The 19619-nt window shown below is 48.2% G+C and overlaps 4 protein-coding genes across 4 annotated transcripts; 3 read left to right on the top strand and 1 right to left on the bottom strand.

The window, feature by feature from the left end:
• The first annotated feature begins 411 nt into the window (after positions 1-411).
• Positions 412-3687, top strand: LOC125521220 (uncharacterized). Its single transcript, XM_048686284.2, has 2 exons — positions 412-886; positions 2174-3687. The coding sequence occupies exons 1-2, from the start codon at positions 573-575 to the stop codon at positions 3501-3503; spliced, it is 1644 nt and encodes a 547-aa protein (XP_048542241.1). The 5' UTR covers positions 412-572; the 3' UTR covers positions 3504-3687.
• A 670-nt stretch (positions 3688-4357) lies between these two features.
• On the top strand, positions 4358-5626 carry LOC125521221 (GRIP/coiled-coil protein). Its single transcript, XM_048686285.2, has 3 exons — positions 4358-4576; positions 4659-4859; positions 5421-5626. Exons 2-3 carry the CDS (start codon positions 4701-4703, stop codon positions 5484-5486), a joined length of 225 nt encoding a protein of 74 aa, XP_048542242.1. The 5' UTR covers positions 4358-4576; positions 4659-4700; the 3' UTR covers positions 5487-5626.
• Positions 5627-9305: 3679 nt separating this feature from the next.
• On the top strand, positions 9306-14846 carry LOC125520976 (GDT1-like protein 4). The gene is made up of 9 exons (XM_048686017.2): positions 9306-9481; positions 9606-9674; positions 9780-9902; positions 10029-10127; positions 10216-10288; positions 13649-13734; positions 13968-14051; positions 14308-14367; positions 14460-14846. The coding sequence occupies exons 1-9, from the start codon at positions 9401-9403 to the stop codon at positions 14646-14648; spliced, it is 864 nt and encodes a 287-aa protein (XP_048541974.1). The 5' UTR covers positions 9306-9400; the 3' UTR covers positions 14649-14846.
• LOC125523348 (uncharacterized) lies at positions 14837-17408 on the bottom strand. The gene is made up of 2 exons (XM_048688394.2): positions 16126-17408; positions 14837-15736 (listed from the first exon to the last, which is right to left on the bottom strand). The coding sequence occupies exon 2, from the start codon at positions 15607-15609 to the stop codon at positions 14974-14976; it is 636 nt and encodes a 211-aa protein (XP_048544351.1). The 5' UTR covers positions 15610-15736; positions 16126-17408; the 3' UTR covers positions 14837-14973.
• Between the last annotated feature and the right edge of the window lie 2211 nt (positions 17409-19619).

The following is a 19619-nucleotide window of genomic DNA, read 5'->3' as shown; positions in this document are numbered from 1 at the left end:
TGGACTCCGTCGGAGGATAAGGTAGACCCTAGGGAAACCCTAGGGGAAAACTTTACGTCAGTGCCTAGCCTGTTCATGTCATCCTGACGTGCAAACACAACCAAGAAATCCTTCGGCCTGTAGGAATGGACGGAGACACGGCCCATCGTGATGCCCAGCTTTTCGTCCAACGCGATGAGAACAAACCTTTTTTCTTAGGACCGCAATAGCCGGCAAACGTTCCCTCGGGAGGATGATACTTGGAAACATTTCTTTGACAATTTTTTTGAAAAGACGTGACAAAATTTTCAGAAATACATGACAAATTTTGATGTGAAATTTGCCCTCTTCACTACAAGGAATTGTAACTACCCGCAACATAAAATATCGCGAAGAACATTCGCAAATGTAACCCCAGCGAACGTTCGCTGAAAAGCATTACCGTTTCCTTCTTATTGTTTCCTCTCGCCACGAAGCCAAAGCACGAGAGGAGCCAGCCAGCCACCGCTGACCCGAGGGCACCGCCGCCCTCCTCCGCGCGCCGGTAGCCACTCGCCAGAGGGAGAGAAGGGGAGGGAGAGCGGCCGCATCGGATGGGGGTCCTGGGAGACCGCTCGGGGTGGTGCTTCTGCTCCGGCGGCGGGGCCAAACTGGAGCGGATCAAGTCCACGCTGCTCACCACGAAGGGTCCCGCGCTCGCGGCCGTGTCCTTCCCTCGCGGCGGAGAAGGGGCAGGAGGAGGAGGTGGTGGAGGAGGAGGAGGAGGAGGCAAACGCGGGGGAGGGTTCCTCATCCACCGCGCCCTCCTGCTCACCACGCACGGGACCGTCCCATCAGCCGCCGTGGCGGGCGCCGCCGAGGTCCAGCTCAGCCACGGCCGCCTCCTGGCCCGCCTGGTGCCTCAGAGGTAACGAACCCCGAAGACATTGCTCGCATTTTCCTGCTTGGTTTTCGCTTGGGGTTGTTTGGCTGTGCAATGCGGTGCCAGATGGTTGCATTTTTTTGTGTCGGTTCCGCCCGGAAATCGATTGATGTTGCATACTGCTCCGTGCAAAGATTTGATTACGCAACACCTTTGGCAATTTCTTTGCGCTGCACTCGTGCTCTGGCTGTTCATCTTGTACCATGGTGGAAGAAGATCTGGTTTTCGTCTTCAAATTTAGGAGAAGCTTAGCGGTTTCCGTAACGATTCTCAGTTGCAATGCTGTTAAAAATGGCTCAAGGTTTTGGCGGATTCGTGGGTCCATGCCATATTGGTTCCTCAGTTCTTGCATTTGGGCGAGAAGGCGCAATCTCAAGAGTTTGGTGGGGCTGACTTCAATATAGTTCAGGGAATTATTTGAGCTTGTCTTGTGATTATGGACCTCGGCAATCTTGATGTTATTAATGCATTCAGTTATTGCAGCAACCGTACGTGCAAGGGGGACACAATTTCGATTTTACTTTGGAGGATCAAATGCAACCAGGGGTAGATAGATTATAATATACTGCTATTATTTTAGTGAAAAATAAAGATATACTGTAATACATTATGGAGTAGCCAATTACTCGCTCCGTATAAAAATACACGACACTTTTTGACACTATCATGGTGTCAAAAAACGTCTTATATTTTGATACCGAGGGAGTACCAAATAAGAATGTTCGCACCTTATGTAAGTCATAAAATGGCTTCTTGTCATGTGTTGTATGAAGGATTGAAGTTGATTTTGTACATACAATAAGCTGCTGTAGCCGCATAGGATCACCTCACCGCTCTGTACAGGTAGACATAAATTCTATTTAATTCTGGATGCTCGGCTGATAAGAATGAATGGGAGGTAATATCTGCTGAAAGTGGTCCTTGGTTCCATTTATTCGCTCGATTCATGGGAGCAGGGTGTGTTGTTTTTAATGCATTATTTTCTCAGGATGGGCTCAATCTGGATTTCCTCTAGAAAACTTTATATTATCTGACAGTCCAACAACGTTTGTAACTTTGTCTTATGAATTCTGTGAACAAAGAAAAGGTGATATCAGTGAAGTGGTTCGTGTGGAAAAAAGATGCAGCAAATTCTTTGTGCTACTACAGCTGGAATGAGCTTAGCAAGTACTAGAGTACTCTATTTACTTTGGAGGAGCATTTACTCTAATGATCCTTTATCTGCCTTTGCTGTCATTTTAACCAGTTCTACATGTTGTTTCTTCATTTCAGGTTCTTCATTACTAGCCCCATTCTGGACCTTACAATAGTCGGGCTCGATGTCGTGGATGAAGGTTCAGATTCGCATGGGCAACAACCTCATTTCCTGAAAACCTGCTTGAACCCCAGCTTGGATCTTGGCAGTACAGTTTTGCTCCTGGGCCACACAAACAGAAGAGATTTGGCAGTAGGTGAGGGGAAGGTTGTCATAGCAACTGACAACCTTATAAAGTTCTCAACTGATGAAGTCTCATGGCATCCTGGATCTGCTGGTTTTGATATGAACGGGAATCTAGCTTTTATGGTCTGTGATCCGATGAAGCTTGCACCTTCTACACCTACAGGGTATGCTTCTGCATCATCAACTGCACTCCTTGCATCAAAGATGGATGTGCCAACACAATTTGGGATCCCCATCCCTGCAGTATGCGAATGGTTAAAACAGCACTGGAGTGGTAGCTTGGAAGATGTTAGCAAGCCAATGATGCCCCCTGCACGATTAATATCTGCTGGACAACGAAGTGAACCTTCTTCTCTGAGTCATCTTCATTGTATTAAGGCCACCGAGCGAGAGGGTGGGGCATTGTCATCATCACAGATGCCAGCAAGACCAACACGGCAGCATGGGTCATGCAGTTCAGCATCTGCCAAGATTTCATATGGTGAAAATGATTCTGTTAATTCACACTCCTTTCAAGGCCAACGAGATCCAGCTTCACAGATGCCCAGACCTAAGGAGCAACCTGGTTCGGTCATGGATAGCTTTCCTCCTGGGCATCCAAGATCTATTTTCTTACCGCTTCCTCTAAAGCAAATGATGCCTGTCGATAATAAGATCAAACCGAACTGCTCAGTTTCAGATGAATCACGGGTAGCTAATGCGAGAATCAACTGCGATGCTATGCACAATGTTGCTTACCAGGAAAACTGCTGGAATGAGGCGCAGTCAAGTTCTTCACCACCGGCAATATCAGAACAAGGAGACAAGAGGGACGGCTTCAGCAGTGGGGAGGAGACAATGTACTCCGCGGAAACTATGGAAAGCAGAAACATTCCGAGTCCAAAGGACAAGAGGCCCCAGATAGTTGGCCGATCACAGAGTTTTGCAAACCATAGCAAATGGGATTCACCTAAAAGTGTTGAATCTTCGAAAGGGCCGCCCTCAAGGTCGCATACATTCATTCCTTTGAGAAAACCACACTTGCAAGCTGCATCAATTTCACAGAAAAGCCAGGTTTATTTCAGCCCTACGGTCTCCTCCAACATGAAAAAGAGGAACCTGTCTCAGATTCCCATGAAACCTCGTCAAAGTGCTCAGGTCACCTCCAAGTGGATTACCTGATAGGCTCCCCGTTTCTTGTCTCCAGATCATACAAAGATATCACATTATTCGGTTTAGTCAGTTCCACTCAACATCTCCATTTTGCTGTAGTCGTGTTCTGTAAATGTATACTAGCTGTAAACCACGCGCTGATGATTCTTTGTGCTTAACATTAGCTAGCATATTCCCATCTTTTTTATGCTTACTCTGTAGGGTAAAACCTAAAACGAATTATCACCAGAAATATAGCCTTCTTGGTTTCAGTCAGGTACGCTGTTGAGTGTTGAGGATGCTGCGGCGAAGACCAAGATTCTGTGCAGGGAGCGATGTTCAGGAATGCTTTGCCACAGGCAATCAGACCTGTATTATCACCCACATTGTTATCCTGTCAGCCGAATAAGCGAACGGCTCCATGTTTTCTAAAACCAATCCCTTCGTGTTTTGCAAGCTAGAGCTTTTTCCATATGCATCCTGTTCTATTTGGTGATGTATGTTCAACCCACTGCACTGCATATGCAACGTCGAGTCGATATCTTTGTATGATTCTATATATTTTTTATGGTCTAAAAGCTATGCATTTTTCCTTTGTTTAACAAATTGATATAATATGGTGATTATTTTTTTTATCTGCGTTGAGAAATTTGTAATGCATCCTTTTGCACTACACTAGAAGAGCATATACCATTTTCTTGTACTAGACGAACACATTATCACAGCATGGCGATCGTTTTCTAGAACCGCGTGGACAAATTTGGATATAGTCAAATCAAATGAGAAACAAGACTGTAAATAAACTCGTCGCAATGGACCACCGGCTGCAGAATTTGGACTTGGTTTGAAGGGGGGACAATTTGGACTCGCTGAGCTGCAAAGTGCAACGGGGTTGGTTTTGGTTCCCCTTGCTGCCTCGACTTTTCCCGCCGTCCGATCCAAGATCGTGCGGACCACAGCTCGAGCCGCCGGCAATTGCATAGTCCACGAGGACCCCGACACGCGAGCCCACCCTCTCCGGTCCGTCCCTCCTCCCCGCGTCCGACGACCTGCTCCGCCGCGCCGATCGACTCCGTCTCACCCACGCTGCCGCCGGTGATCCGGTAGCTGTTCTTCCGTTCACCCAGCCATACTTGTCTATGCACATCTCTCTCTTGTACCCACGTCTAGGGTTCATGGCTTCAGGGAGGCAGTCGAGGTCGAGGGGCCAGCGTGCGACCGGAGGGGATGCGGCAGCAGCGGGGCGTCGGCAGGGGCGGGGGCCGGCGGGATCCCGGGCTGCTGACCAGGGTGGTGGACAAGGTCTTCCGCTTCGTCCGCCTCGCCGAGTTCGAGATCCTCTTCGTCCTCTTCTTCTTCATCGCCTTCATCCTCTTCAAGGATCTCGTAAGCCCGCACCCCTCTCGCCTTCTCTCCCCGTTGAACATTTCGCACCTGACTAATGGGTCAAAATTCTGGTGTGGCACCTGCTAGCAAGAGATCTAGTAGGGTGGTCTATGCCCCAAATTGGCATCGTTCGCCTGCCTTTATGGTGATTGAGTGTTTATAGAGAAAGAATCAATTGAAACCGTAGAAGAGATGGTAGTAGCTAGCTTGGAATTTGGCAAGTACTCTGTCTGTGGCTTGGAATTTGGGCGGTGTTGAATAACAGAGGTCGAATGTAGGCATTTGTGTCCATGGTTACTGCTTGAAGCCTCCAACTATGCTATTCAAATTGAAACTATTAGGCTTGATCGTCTGGAGACACAGTCTATAATGTAACTGTGAATCTTTCAGTCAGATCATGCTACTTGGAGGTAGAGCTGTTACCTAGAGATGTATCAGTGGTAAATCATGCCTGTAGTGGAACAAGTGTAGTCTGCTTTTATATGATTTGCTATATCTGGTATTCTGGAATTTGCTATATTATGGTCTTGCGCTAATTATTGAATGTGTCTTTTGTTACAGATGTCTCGACCAGACTACAACCAGATCTTTGTCAAGAAGCCTGATCAAGATGACCGCTGGCCTTAGAGGGTAGGAAATCATAAAAATGTTCTTATTGTAGTGTAATCATCTTTTCTTACTGTGTTGCGGTATGTACATTCTGTAGAGGCTCATTTAAATTTCCTTGTTATGACTACTTATTCGATACTTTAAAGATGCTTTTGACATGCTGCCGCCTCCAGTTTTCTCTAAGATTCATCTGCTCCCTATTGCTTTTGTGGTTGTTTTGTATGAGCCCTGATTTTTCTCTTCTCTGCAAACAAGCTGCCACACGATGTTAAGTGGGCATAGTGAAGTCACCTGTATTTCTTCTCCACGGCATGACGTTTTCTTCATTTATATCATGTTACATCCCCATGAGCTCTGAGCGATTTGGTGTATGAAATGCAGTACTTTCTTTGGTCAGTAATGTGTGCCGAAGATTACCACCATTGAGGTCTGGACGATTGGCTCTGACGGTAATCTTGTTGAGAACAAGCTTATATGGTTCCTAGTCACTCGGAATCTTTGAAACCTAGATAAGCTATGCATCTTATTTTAGCCATCATTTGATGATGGGTCCTCCTTAAAGATCCAAATGGCGTTCTTCATTATCATAGAACAACTGAAGTTATTGATAGCTCTGCCTTGTAGAAACATGGTGTGTGACTATCAGATAAATGTCCCACAGTATCCACTACATAGATTCATGGGATCATGGCTATTAGATTTCGCTCCAGCTGTTATATTGTTTCCACAAGTGGATATTTTGTTTTGAGTCACATGTAAGGTGCATTGGGCATTTGGGTGCCATAAGACTTCACTATTAGTTATCTGAGCTTTTATTTTGTTGATTGTTATACATGAACCTATGATGCTCTTTGAGCAAAGAAAATTGAAGGCTACTCCTACTTAATAATAGGATAATGAGACAAATGTTGTTGTACAGCTTTGCTATTGGATTGAATCATCGTTCAGAGTGTTTCTTAAAATGAGCACAGTGGCTGCTAGAGAAAGAGAATGTTTGATGTGATATAGCATGCCTTCAATTTGACATGCACATATCAATTCATTCTACAACTGGATAGTTCTGGGATATCCATTGATCGATATCGGAGTTCTCACATATCTGAAAAGTAGCACATTTAAACACACGGCAGTTTTCTAGGAAAACATGTTTTCTTGTGAAACGAAGTTTTTGGCATCAATCTTTTTGTCGGGTATGGCAGTATCATCTGTTTCTAGATAACCAACATGATAAACACCTACACCTAACTGGTTCTTTTTTTTTGAGCATCAGTACAGACACAAGCGCTCATATACACGCGCATACACTCACCCTTATGAACGCACACACGCACACCCTACCCCTATGAGGCATATCATCTTGAGATTTACAAAGTCATCGTAGGCGCCTCGTCGTCGACGGAAACGTCTCCTCCCACTGAAAGCGCATCGCCGGAAATCCTGAAATAAATCTAGGAATAATGCGAGCACCAGGATTTGAACCCTGATGGGTTGGGGATACCACTGCCCACCTAACCAACTTAACCACAGGTTGATTCGCACCTAACTGGTTCTTCTGACAAGAAAAGCTTGCTTAACATCTTAAGTATTGTGGTACTATATCGCTGGTCAACTCTAGAAACTCACTGAGAAACCTTGGCCGACACTCATACAAAAGCTGACCATATCTTGTTTAGCACGCCCCTTTTGCCTTTTCATGTTACTTTGGACGTGGAATGACAAATTTTCATTTTTAATGCCAAGTTTCTGTGTCAGTTTGATCTCCTCTCAATATGATTTGCCCTAATGCCGAAGTGATGGATTGTTGGCGGGCGAAAAAAATAGCCCATACGATGCATGTTCACAGACTCGACCGGAGATCAACTCTCTGATTGAAGGATGTAAAGGATCATGATTTCAAGAAGATAACTGGACTGTTGATTGCCAGCATTTTGTTGGGACGTCAAAATCATGCAAAATGCATAGATGTTTGTTGTTCATCATAACCTTCACGTGGTCCCTTGGAATCGGGAGGTTGTCACGTAAGAATCAAGTTCATTTCCTGTAATGATAACATTGGAAGCTTTGGTGTGAGGTACTCCGGGTTCGGCTCCTCTACAGTTGAGTACTTACTGTACCGGTACTGTAGTGCATAAATCCACCGTCTGTTGTAATCCGATGGCTCTACTCCTTCATCTTCCTCCCCTCACTCTGCAACAATGGAGGATCCCAAATATTCCGACACCGACAACCTCCTGAAGCGTCCCGGCAAGCAAGCGGCTGTTCACACCGACGGTCTGCGTGCATGTCTGGGAGCGGCAGGACTCCGCTATCAGCTCCATCCAGTTGCATGAGAAACGTGTGAGTCTGAGTCCTCGATCCCCATGACCCCGTCCCGATGGCTCCTTCTCCCTAAGAGGGAGGCATGGCCACCGCCGGCCTGATCATGATCCCGTGCCACGCGCACGCGCTTGAAGGCGAGTTCATCGAAGCACTTGCCGAGTATCCAAACTTCCGAAGTTGAAAGAGATATAGCTCGGCCACTGAATCCGCTGCTGGACGTGAGCGGACGCCGACGAGAAGCTGCACGAGTGTACCCCATTTGTCTTCTTTACCTTTGCAGTTCCGGCGGTCGTCGTCGTCGTCGTGGCTGTCTATTTGGGATCATCCATTGCTGCAAAGTGTGAGTGGAGGAAGAGGGAGTATTTGGGATCATTCATTGCTGCAAAGTGTGAGTGGAGGAAGAGGGAGGCGAGCCATCGGATTGCAATGGACGGTGGATTACATCAGCTACAGTACCGGTACAGTTAGTACTTAACTGTAGAGGATCCGAACCCAGGTACTCCTACTAGTATATACGTGGCCCTGGCTCATAATCAGATTCGAGCCATCGGAAATGACATTGTCCCGTTCGTCCATGCCGATTACTACTCCCTTCATTCCTAAGTATAAGTTCCTTTAAAGATTTTAATGTAAACTATATACGAAACAAAATGAACATATATACACTTTAAAATATGTCTCATCCATATGGAATTTTTGTTGAAACCTCTAAAAATACTTGTACTTAAGAATGGAGGTGGCAGTATCCAAGGAAACGGGGGAGGATTCAGTTTCATGCACTCCAAGTGCGACGCACACGCGTCGCCCAACCAAGTCAAAGCAATCTTTCAAGCAAAACAAACGAGAAAGGTACTCGTACCAGCATCTTCATCGCGATTCACGAGCCCGGATGCGTCAACGCTGCCACGTGCGTGAGCGAGTGGTAGATCCAAGGAATTCTTTCTTGGTCACAATGGGAGTCGGGCAGAGTTTGGCTGAATCCAACCCGACGCCGGGTGCTCCGGAAAAGAGGAGTTGTACTAAAATATAGGCCTCCCCTTCATCAAATGTTGCGACTAGTGACCTCTATATTTTTTTGAGAGAGAGAGGTGCGACGAGTGACCTTTGCTTGAGTGCAGGCTTTCCTTTTTACGAACTCACTGGCACGTCTGGTAAACCGCGTCCCGTTCTGTGCACATGGCACCAAAAATATTTATCCATTCCGGTAGACCAAGTTTTTTTTTTGGAATTCCCGGTAGACCAAGTTTGACGCGATTCCTTCCTCTACGAAAAAGTTGTGCTAGCACGCGATCCTCCTACGCGAGCACGAGAGCTCACGCGTTCCAGCGTTGCGTGACAAGGGCGGGGCGGTGGGTGAGCGCGCGAATCGGCACGGGACGGCGCGTCGGTGACACGGCACGGGACGGCAGGGCAGGAGCAAAGGCCAAAGGGAGAGCACGGCCAGCTAATATTTTCGAGCACCGGGTCCGTCCGTGGCCGGTCCACTCCACCCCCCCACGCCGCCCCGACCCCGAGAGAGGCCGAGACCGAGATCCCGGCCTCTCGCCGCCGCCCCCTCCCCTCCCCTCCCCTCGCGCAACCCCCCACCCCACCCACTCGATCCACCCGCCCCGATGCCTCGGCGAGCCCTCACGCTCCTCCTCCTCGCCCTCGCCGTCTCCGCCCCCTTCGTCGCCTCCGCCGCCGGGGACCAGGTCAGCGCCCCTCGCCCTTCTGCCCTCACCCACCCCCGCGGGCGTCGCCTCTTCCCCGTTTGCCGGCTGCCGAGCCCCCCCTCCGACTCCGGGCGCGTGGCTGATTTTGTTTCCCTCTCTTCAGTTTCAGGGCGCGCACGATGCCGCCGCCGGCAACGCCACCACCACGCGCCGCCTCGACCGCCGCACCAAGGTCAGTTCACACCGTACGCGCTGCGCCCTGGTTTTGGGAGCTCACTTGTTGTTGGTCTCACCGTCTCACACAAAGGTCTCCCATGCCTGTTCTGTTGCTTCCCAGATGTTCGTCCACACGGCACGCGGCGTCATCGGCGGCGGAGGCGACGCCGGCGTCGAGCAGGAGTCCGAGCTGGGCCTCTTCGACGCCTTCTTCGCCAGCCTCTCCATGATTCTCGTCAGCGAGGTGGGCTGCCATTTCTCTGATACAAATGCAGAAATGCTACCACTCCAGTCTTTCTGAATTGCCCTCCTGCCTACTGTTTATGTTCTTATTACCGGGTGCTGTGTGTTCATGCTTTGCTGGGTAAAGATTGGCGACGAGACGTTCATCATTGCGGCTCTCATGGCGATGCGGCACCCCAAGTCGACGGTACTCTCTGGTGCGCTGTCGGCGCTGGTTGTCATGACGGTATGTGGAACCGCAGCATCTGTTTGTTTGGCAGAATAGGATTGCAGTTTAGTGTTAATTACTCCTGCTGCGTTCTGTGCTGTTTTAGGTACTATCAACTGGGCTTGGCAGGATCGTTCCGAACTTGATATCGAGGAAGCACACTAACAGCGCAGCAACTGGTATTGACTTATCTGATTGTTAGCATGATGTCCATTGATTCTTCAAGCTGGTCTGAGGTTTTAGGAGTAGTAGATTTATATTGTTTTTTGAGGAATCACCGGGGGGAGAGATCTCCCACCTGAATATATTGCTCAAAAGCGGCCAAAGCCAAGAGTTACCTCTTAGGCTTGGCTGGTCCAGTTTATGAGGAAAACCGGATTGAAAGCCTAAACAAGCTGGCCCGTTTATGAGGAAAACCGGAGCAAAAACCGTGCAAATAGCAAGGCTAAAGGAAGAAGAGAGAAAAAAGGACGCCCAAAACAAGGCACGCCTAGCTAGCAGACACAGGGCCAACGCCATGAAAGCCAAGTAGATGTGGGGTGTCATCAAGGGATCACAATACTAGAACTTTGCAAGGAACCTAACGCACCGCACTAGCGTGCGCACCGAGCCCCACGGCACAACTCAGGAGCATCGACAATCAACGAGTGCCATAAACACGAACCTTGACTGGGAGCTCCGCCATGAAAAACTCGGGACGATTAGCAAGTTGGGGAGGCAACTTGCGCCATCAATGAGCAAAGATGAACCGAGACATCACCAAGAGCACGAAGCTCGCCGCAACACATGGGAGAGTCTTGACTATGCAGGGCAACAAAGGCGATACTCCTTCACAAGGGGAAAACAGATGGCTGCTCTGCGGCACCAAAGGTACCGCCGCCGACCCCCAAAGAACACCACCAAACAGCCACCGTCGACCCCAAACGGCCGCACCACCACCACCACCATCTCCGCAGCGAGCAACACACACACACACACACACACACACACAACAACCATGCAAACCCCAAGATGATGCCTTCAAGAAGGGCTACGACGCTGGTTGCGTCGCCATCATCCGTACCAGGAGAACCTGGACTAGGGGTTTCCCTCGGGGAGCTGACAAAGAGGGTAAAACAACATGACAACGATGTCTCCAAGAAGATTAGCGGCGCCCACAGGTGTCGCCATCGCCGGCTCCAGATGGAGCAAAGCTTTCACCATAGTTGATCAGACAACCTCTTGACGGACTGGTTGAGTGACAAGGGTTGCTCACCTGCACCACCACAAAGGGCTATTGCAGCGCCGCCACCGCTGCACATAGCCAGATCTAGACCACTGCATCGAATCCATCCATTGACGAGGAAGCACCACGAGCCGCCGCAGCCAACCGCACCTCACGGCGACCACCAACGGCCAAACTTCAGCACTAGACTCCAGATCCACCAGTGGTCGTCCGGATGCAGGGCCACCAGGCGCAGCGCGAGCCGCCGTGCCTTGCTGAGCACCATGCCGACAAAGAGCAGAGGAACGCTGCCCGAGGCCAAGAACCACCATGGTTTCGAGCTGCAGCCATACATCAGTCACGCACCACGCGCCACTGCGTGCCTGCCGGAGACCAGATCCGTTGTACACAAGGCAAGAAGCCGTCTTTCCATGCCCAACCCTCCGTTTGCTGCACACAGCCTAAGCTCCCAGCAGCGAGCCGCCACCTCGCTGCTGAGCAGCAGCCACCACTGCGCCTCGAGGCGCCAGAATGGAGGCATCGTGTCTGGATCCCCGACCCATCTGGTCGGCGAGAACCAAGGCCAGCCCCGGCCGCGCGCAGCAAGACCCAGCAGCCACCCGCCCCGAGGCGGTGCCCGTGGCAGGCCGTGCGCATGGATCCAGGTGCGTCGGCCAGATCTGCCGACGGGACGCAGCCACCCGCAGAGCAGCCACCGCTCCCGCAGCATCCACCACGGGACCCGAAGACGCGCGGATCCAGCCCATCTGCGTCAGCCGCCGCCGGCCACGCCTCCAGCTGGGCCGCTGCCCGCGCACCCCCGCCGCCGCGAACGGCGCATCTCGTCCTGCGCCCATGGGGCGCCCCAGCGTCCACCGCAGCTCTCCCCACGCCACCTTTGGAGACAGGGGCCGCCGCCACCGCGGCCAAGCCAGTGGCAGCGGCGGAGGGGAGGGCGCCGACGGGTGGGGGACCGGCGGCTGCGGTGTTGTCCCCCCCCGAGTCGCCCGGTGGGAGCGACGCGGGGTCAGCTCTCCAAGTAGACAACGTTGTAGATTCATATTGTTGTGCATGGACATCCTGGACGTTGGAGAATATTGGTCAAATCATCAAATGAAATGGCACAATATGACCATAAACTGTTCCAAATGCATTGATATACGCTTTAACATCAACTTGCTAAATATTGATCTCTGCAAATACCTGAAATATGCATTAGATGGCCAACATTGTCCAAAAACCAAATGGTTCAGTTTTGACATATTAGTAGATAGAAATTCAAAGGCTTGATACTTGCACCTGCATTTGCTAGAATCCTTCAGAATCAGTGCCTCTGTATAAATACAAGCTGTGCAAATTCCTGTAATGTTGTAATTATAGATAAATGCCTTTCCCCAGTTACATGTTGATTTATTTCTCCCGGAACCCAAGCAAGCCTCTAAATTAGAATAGGAAAGTTGCATAAGCAACAATCTTCGGTTTTCTTCTATCTTTATTTTACTTATGTGTAAGAGTTCAGACAGCAAGACATATAGAGAGCTATGCTGGGATTGCCAGATTAAGTTATGAAACGGAGCAAAGCAGAAACCAGGAATGCACCGCTCCATGGCCCATTCAGTCACTCACTCAAAACCACAAAAAAGGATCCCCCTTACACTACATCAGCCATTTTCCTTTAGTCCGCTGACTCACCCCTTCCACAATGGTTGCCATTGCTGTAAGAAGATGCACACCAGTAGGGTGAGACTGATAGATCAGCTTATCTTTAACCAAGATCTTATGTCTAGTAAACCATAGGTGCCCAGTGAGCACCGAGCAGTGTCAAAACCAAATCACAATATTCAAACTATAATGTCATTATATAAATAGATCTCCTTATGGACTGTGTTCTCCTAACAGTGCAAACAAATTCAAAATCTAGCTATTGGGAAATAAGTGTTGGCTAAAAGAAAGAAGCACATTTAGTTACCATGGAAATGTGCAAGTGCTAGTGAGGCTTAAAACTGGGTTCCTGAACTTGTGCACAACTGTGGACTAAACTCTTCTTCGCCTTTTTCATGGAAGGCCTAGTGCAAAATTAGTGATACATCTAAGGAGATTCGACGACACCAACTTCACATGAGTTTGGCAAACTGGGATTGAAAAATCGTACTAAGGAGCCTCCATCGGTCTGATCATGCTTATAATATATTGTTGATTACACATATATATTCCTTAAATCTCAAGTAAGGTATTTTGTGAAATATGCATGTTTGCCAATTTTATAGCACTAGCATACAGTTAATTCACCAGTTCGTCTAATACCTAACATCCTCCTTTTGTTTTTGTGCTTCAGTCCTTTACGCGTTCTTTGGGCTGCGACTGCTTTACATTGCTTGGAGATCAGATTCTAGGGCGTCACAGAACAAGGAAATAGAAGAAGTATGTGCATTTTCTTACATGGTTCTTCACCTCTACAGCTAAGAATTAGCTTAGTCTTGTTTGTTTACCACATAAACTGCTAATCATAAAACTCTTCCTTTTGTGTCAATAGCGGTTTTAGCATCAACTGGATATGTGTATCATGCATCCCTACTGGCTCGAACCTGTTCTTTTAATTTTTTTGGTGTGCTAATTTAAACACCTTATAATTTTTGATCGCTTGAAATATGCAGGTACAGGAAAAGCTGGAAGCAGGTCAAGGGAAATCAACATTTAGACGTGTCTTCTCAAGGTTATGTACTCCTATTTTCTTGGAGGTATATTTCCTGTCCTTTTCTCATTTATGATTTAATGATTCTTTCTTGATAACTATGTTTTCTACCATCTCATTTGAGATGTAATTATATAGGATTGAGAAATTTTACAACTCCCTTTTTAGTCTTGTTGCATAGTATATTTCTGTTCACGCCAACTGTGCATATACAATGCTTGATAAAATATACCTTCAGTGACGCTGCAACGAGTGTGATATGTATCAATGGCTTGATGTATGACTTCTTTTTTATGATCCAGTCATTTGTGTTGACCTTCCTGGCTGAGTGGGGCGACCGAAGTCAGATAGCCACAATTGCGGTATGACTTATTTCCCTTCCACAATCAAATTCTCAATTTGTCTGTGGTCAAGCAAAAATCCATTTTAACCGGTAGCATGTTTTGAAATGCAGCTGGCTACGCACAAGAATGCTGTAGGTGTTGCCATTGGAGCAACCTTGGGGCACACCATCTGCACATCATTCGCAGTGGTGGGCGGCAGTATGCTTGCGTCGAGGATATCGCAAGGCACCGTAGCAACCATTGGAGGCCTCCTCTTCCTTGGCTTCTCTGTATCATCATACTTCTACCCACCATTGTAATCGCACCCTGTGCTTCCTGCATCATTTTTTTTTCATTTGTTGGTAAGATCACACTCCGTAAGCCCCGTCGCCTCATCTTACTTAGCAGCATGTGATGCCTGGCATACAGTTTTTCGTTGTACCACGACACTCTGATATATGTATGGAGTAGGGATATGATCACTGCTAATATATACAAGTTGACCCGATTCCAAGAAATGGGTATCCTGAGCCCTGATTGCTTTGTCAAATCTGACAGCATTTCTTGGACATGACCACTGTAAAATATTGATGTTACATCTAGCTAAACTCTTAACCAACTAGCGGTAATGGCCAGCCGGCTTGGCTAGTAGTTGAACCACCAGCTCCACCGGCTGATGATCTTGCCGACGTACTGGTGGTCGTGTTTGGTGTAGTGGCACATGGTGGGGAAGATGCCGAGGATGTGCTTGCAGTCTCTGAGCAGCACGTCTCCGACGAGCTTCTTCTCCCGGTGCTGCCACGGCGCGGCCTTGGTGGCGTGCCTCCCGGTGACGAGGAACATCTGGCCATCCTGGAACAGGTAGCGGCACCCGCCGGCGTTGACGGCGCAGAGCTTGGCGTAGGGCTCGCTGCTGTTGAAGACGACCACGTCCTGGAGGAAGTTGCCCATGTAGCCCCACTTGCAGAGGATGGCGTAGTGGTCGGTCTGGGGCTGGAAGAAGGCGTGCTGCGGCTTGTAGGGGTCCAGGATGAAGTAGTGGAAGTACTCCCAGTTGCCGGCGAAGGCGGCGCGGCAGCTCAGGATCATCTGCCCGCCGGTCATGGTGCTCAGCATCCCCACCGTGTGGTTCTGCTCCGGCGACGCCATCGCCACCTTGGGCCCCGCCGCGTGCGGGGACAGCATGCCCACGAAGATGACGATGGATGGGATCGCCACGAACACGAACGGGATGGAGATGATGGTCAGCCGCCGTAGCAGGTCCTTCTTCTTGTCCTCCATCAATCAAATCAGTCTCCTAGCTAATTTACTATTGTTAGGTCTCCTCTTTTTTCTCCTGCCTTCTTGATTAGTAACTCCTCTGGGTGATTGTGTGGCTGACGAGGTGCTGCGAAATATAGGGACTGCCCTGCAGAACAGAACAACGTGCGAACGTGATGCATGTGTCGATCTTCGTAGGCATGGCGCTTATATTTAGAAGAGGGGGGCCTATTATTAGGCCATTTGTGGAATTGTGGTTGACAAGAATGATTTTTTGCTCTAGTTGGACATTCAATGTTTCGACCAGAAGATCTAAAAGAAAACACAAACAAGTTTATTTGTTTGATTCATGACCAACCGGCAACCTTAAACAGGATGCTCTGCGTTCCAAAACAGTTGTTGCTTGTTTCAAAAATAAAAAAAAAAACGTTCTTGAAGATTGCTTGCGACATCGATTACATCTTGCGAGGTTCCATGTACGGAGATATGTCAAAAACTGATGCAACAGCTTGAGGCATATCTATTTGCAACGCGTACCTGCAAATTGGATTTGGGCGGAGTGGATCACCGCGACGGCCGATCGCTCTGCTCGGTTTGTATGTCTCGCCGGTCGCTTGTGCAGAGGAGGATTGGGACGGGGGCGAGGAGCAAAGGAAGAAATGGAGAACGGAGGCGAACCGGGAAAAGGGAGATCGTTGCTGGCGTTGTTTCCAGGGCGAGAGAGGAAGGGAAAGGTTTCTCAAGGAAAAGCGTGCATGAAAGATAAATGGTGCCTATATATATGTGTTGGTAGCCTTGCTGCGACGTAAGCACCACATTCTTTTGGGCGATGCGAATTTATCCTTAAGACGTTTTTATGGGTGTGCCCAGGGCACATCTAATTATTGCTCATCTAAGTGGCACAAATCAAACATAAAAAGAAAAAGGAAAGAAAAAGAAGAAAATATCTGCATGAATCTCCGCTGAAAATCAATACCATATGACTTAGATATGCAATACTTAGGATACATTTAGATGTGCTTTAGCAAAACTGATTTTTTTTCTTTTCAAAATCGATATATGGGATAATTGCTCTCGCATTGTAGTGCACTACACGGAGAATCTGTTTGGTTAGAGCTTCTCTGATGCTCCTTTCCATTTTTTAAATTTTTCGTGAGAGAACTTTCGGTATATTTCATCATGCCATGGCAGTGCAAAAAACACATCTATAACAAAAATTATATCCATGTCCATAGACCACCTAGCGACGACTACAAGCACTGGAGCGAGCTGAAGGTGCGCTGCCATCATCACCTCTTCGTCATTGGAGCCGGGCCAAACTTGTGGTGGTAGACAGTTAGGAACTCGTCATGCTAAGGCCCCGCAGGACCAGTGCACCAGAACAGTAATTGTCGCTGATGAAGTCAAGTATAGATTGAAAGAATCCAACATGTAGACACACGGATGAAGACCGAGCCCAAGCGGATCCACCGAAGAACAACATCGACCGAATCCTACGAGATCTGCCAGAGACACACCTACACACACCCTCAGATGACGCTAGACGCATCACCGGAATGGGGGCCAGACAGGGAGGACCTCATTCCATATTCAGGAAGCCGTCGCCGCCTCCTCTTCAAAAAGGAACTTAGGGCTCCTCCGCCTCCCGTTGGCGCTGCCGCCGGCCGGTCTCGTCTCCGGTGCCCCTAGGTGAAGGAAATATGCCCTAGAGGCAGTAATAAAGTTGTTATTTATATTTCCTTATATCATGATAAATGTTTATTATTCATGCTAGAGTTGTATTAACCAGAAACTTGATACATGTTGAATACATAGATAAAACACAGTGTCCCTAGTATGCCTCTACTAGACTAGCTCGCTAATCAAAGATGGTTAAGTTTCCTAACCATGGACATGTGTTGTCATTTGATGAACGAGATCACATCATAAGGAGAATGATGTGATGGACAAGACCCATCCGTTAGCTTAGCATAACGATCGTTAAGTTTTATTGATATTGCTTTCTTCATGACTTATACATATTCCTTTGACTATGAGATTATGCAACTCCCGGATACCAGAGGAATACCTTGTGTGCTATCAAACGTCACAACGTAACTGGGTGATTATAAAGATGCTCTACAGGTATCTCCGAAGGTGTTTGTTGGGTTGGCATAGATCGAGATTAGGATTTGTCACTCCGAGTTTCGGAGAGGTATCTCTGGGCCCTCACGGTAATGCACATCATGATAAGCCTTGCAAGAAATATGACTAATGGGTTAGTTACAGGATGATGCACTACGAAACGAGTAACGAGAGTTGCCGGTAATGAGATTGAACTAGGTATGAAGATACTGACGATCGAATCTCGGGCAAGTAACATACCGATGACAAAGGGAATGGCGTATGTTGTCATTACAGTTTGACCGATAAAGATCTTCGTAGAATATGTGGGAACCAATATGAGCATCCAGGTTCCGTTGTTGGTTATTGAGCAGAGAGGTGTCTCGGTCATGTCTACATAGTTCTCGAACCCGTAGGGTCCGCATGCTTAACGTTCGATGATGATTTATATTATGAGTTATGTGTTTTGGTGACCGAAGATGGTTTGGAGTCCCGGATGAGATCACGAACATGACAAGGAGTCTCGAAATGGTCGAGAGGTAAATATTGATATATTGGACGATAGTATTCAGACACCGGAAGTGTTTCAGAATGTATCGGGTACATATCGAAGTACGGGGAACCCTCCTGGGGAAGATATGGGCCATATGGGCCACAGGAGGGAGGCAAGGCATCCCACAAGGGGTGGCGCCCCCCAAGGAAGGAGTCCGAATTGGAATAGGGGAGGGGGCGGTGCCCCCCTTTCCTTCTCCTCCTCCCTCTCCTTCCCCCTTTCCCCTTCCGGTAAAAGGAAGGGGGGGTGCAAATTGGACTAGGAGCCCAAGTGGGACTCCTCCCACTTGGAGCGCCCCTAGGCCGACCTCCTCCCCTCTCCCTCCTTTATATACGGGGGCGGGGGTGATACATCTCCAACGTATCTATAATTTTTGATTGTTCCATGCTATTATATTATCTGTTTTGGATGTTTAATGGGCTTTAATATGCACTTTTATCTTATTTTTGGGACTAACCTATTAACTGAAGCCCCAGTGCAAATTGCTGTTTTTTGCCTATTTCAGTGTTTCGCAGAAAAGGAATCCAAACGGAATGAAACCATCGCGAGGATCTTTCTTGGAACAAACGCAATCCAGGAGACTTGAAGTGGAGGTCAAGGAAGCCACGAGGCGGCCACAAGGTAGGGCGGCGCGCCCAGGGGGGCAGGCGCGCCCCCACCCTCGTGGGCCCCTCGTAGCTCCAATGACCTACTTCTTTCGCCTATATATACTCTTATACCCTGAAAAAAATCCAGGGGAGCCACGAAACCACTTTTCCACCGCCGCAACCTTCTGTACCCGTGAGATCCCATCTGGGGACCTTTTCCGGCGATCTGCCGGAGGGGGATTCGATCACAGAGGGCTTCTACATCAACACCATAGCCTCTCCGATGATGTGTGAGTAGTTTACCACAGACCTTCGGGTCCATAGTTATTAGCTAGATGGCTTCTTCTCTCTCTTTGGTTCTCAATACAAAGTTCCCTCGATGTTCTTGGAGATCTATTGGATGTAATACTTTTTGCGGTGTGTTTGCCGAGATCCGATGAATTGTGGGTTTATGATCAAGTTTATCTATGAACAATATTTGATTCTTCTCTGAATTCTTATATGCATGATTTGATATCTTTGCAAGTCTCTTCGAATTATCAGTTTGGTTTGGCCTACTAGATTGATCTTTCTTGGAATGGGAGAAGTGCTTAGCTTTGGGTTCAATCTTGCGGTGCTCGATCCCAGTGACAGAAAGGGAACCGACATGTATTGTATTGTTGCCATCGAGGATAACAAGATGGGGTTTATATCATATTGCTTGAGTTTACCCCTCTACATCATGTCATCTTTCCTAATGCGTTACTCTGTTCTTTTGAACTTAATACTCTAGATGCATGCTGGATAGC

The sequence above is a fragment of the Triticum urartu genome, chromosome 7A, assembly GCF_056163025.1.
Source record: "Triticum urartu cultivar PI428250 chromosome 7A, HENAU_Tu73, whole genome shotgun sequence".
Classification (NCBI taxonomy): domain Eukaryota; kingdom Viridiplantae; phylum Streptophyta; class Magnoliopsida; order Poales; family Poaceae; genus Triticum; species Triticum urartu.
This window is presented reverse-complemented; position numbering and strand designations above follow the sequence as displayed.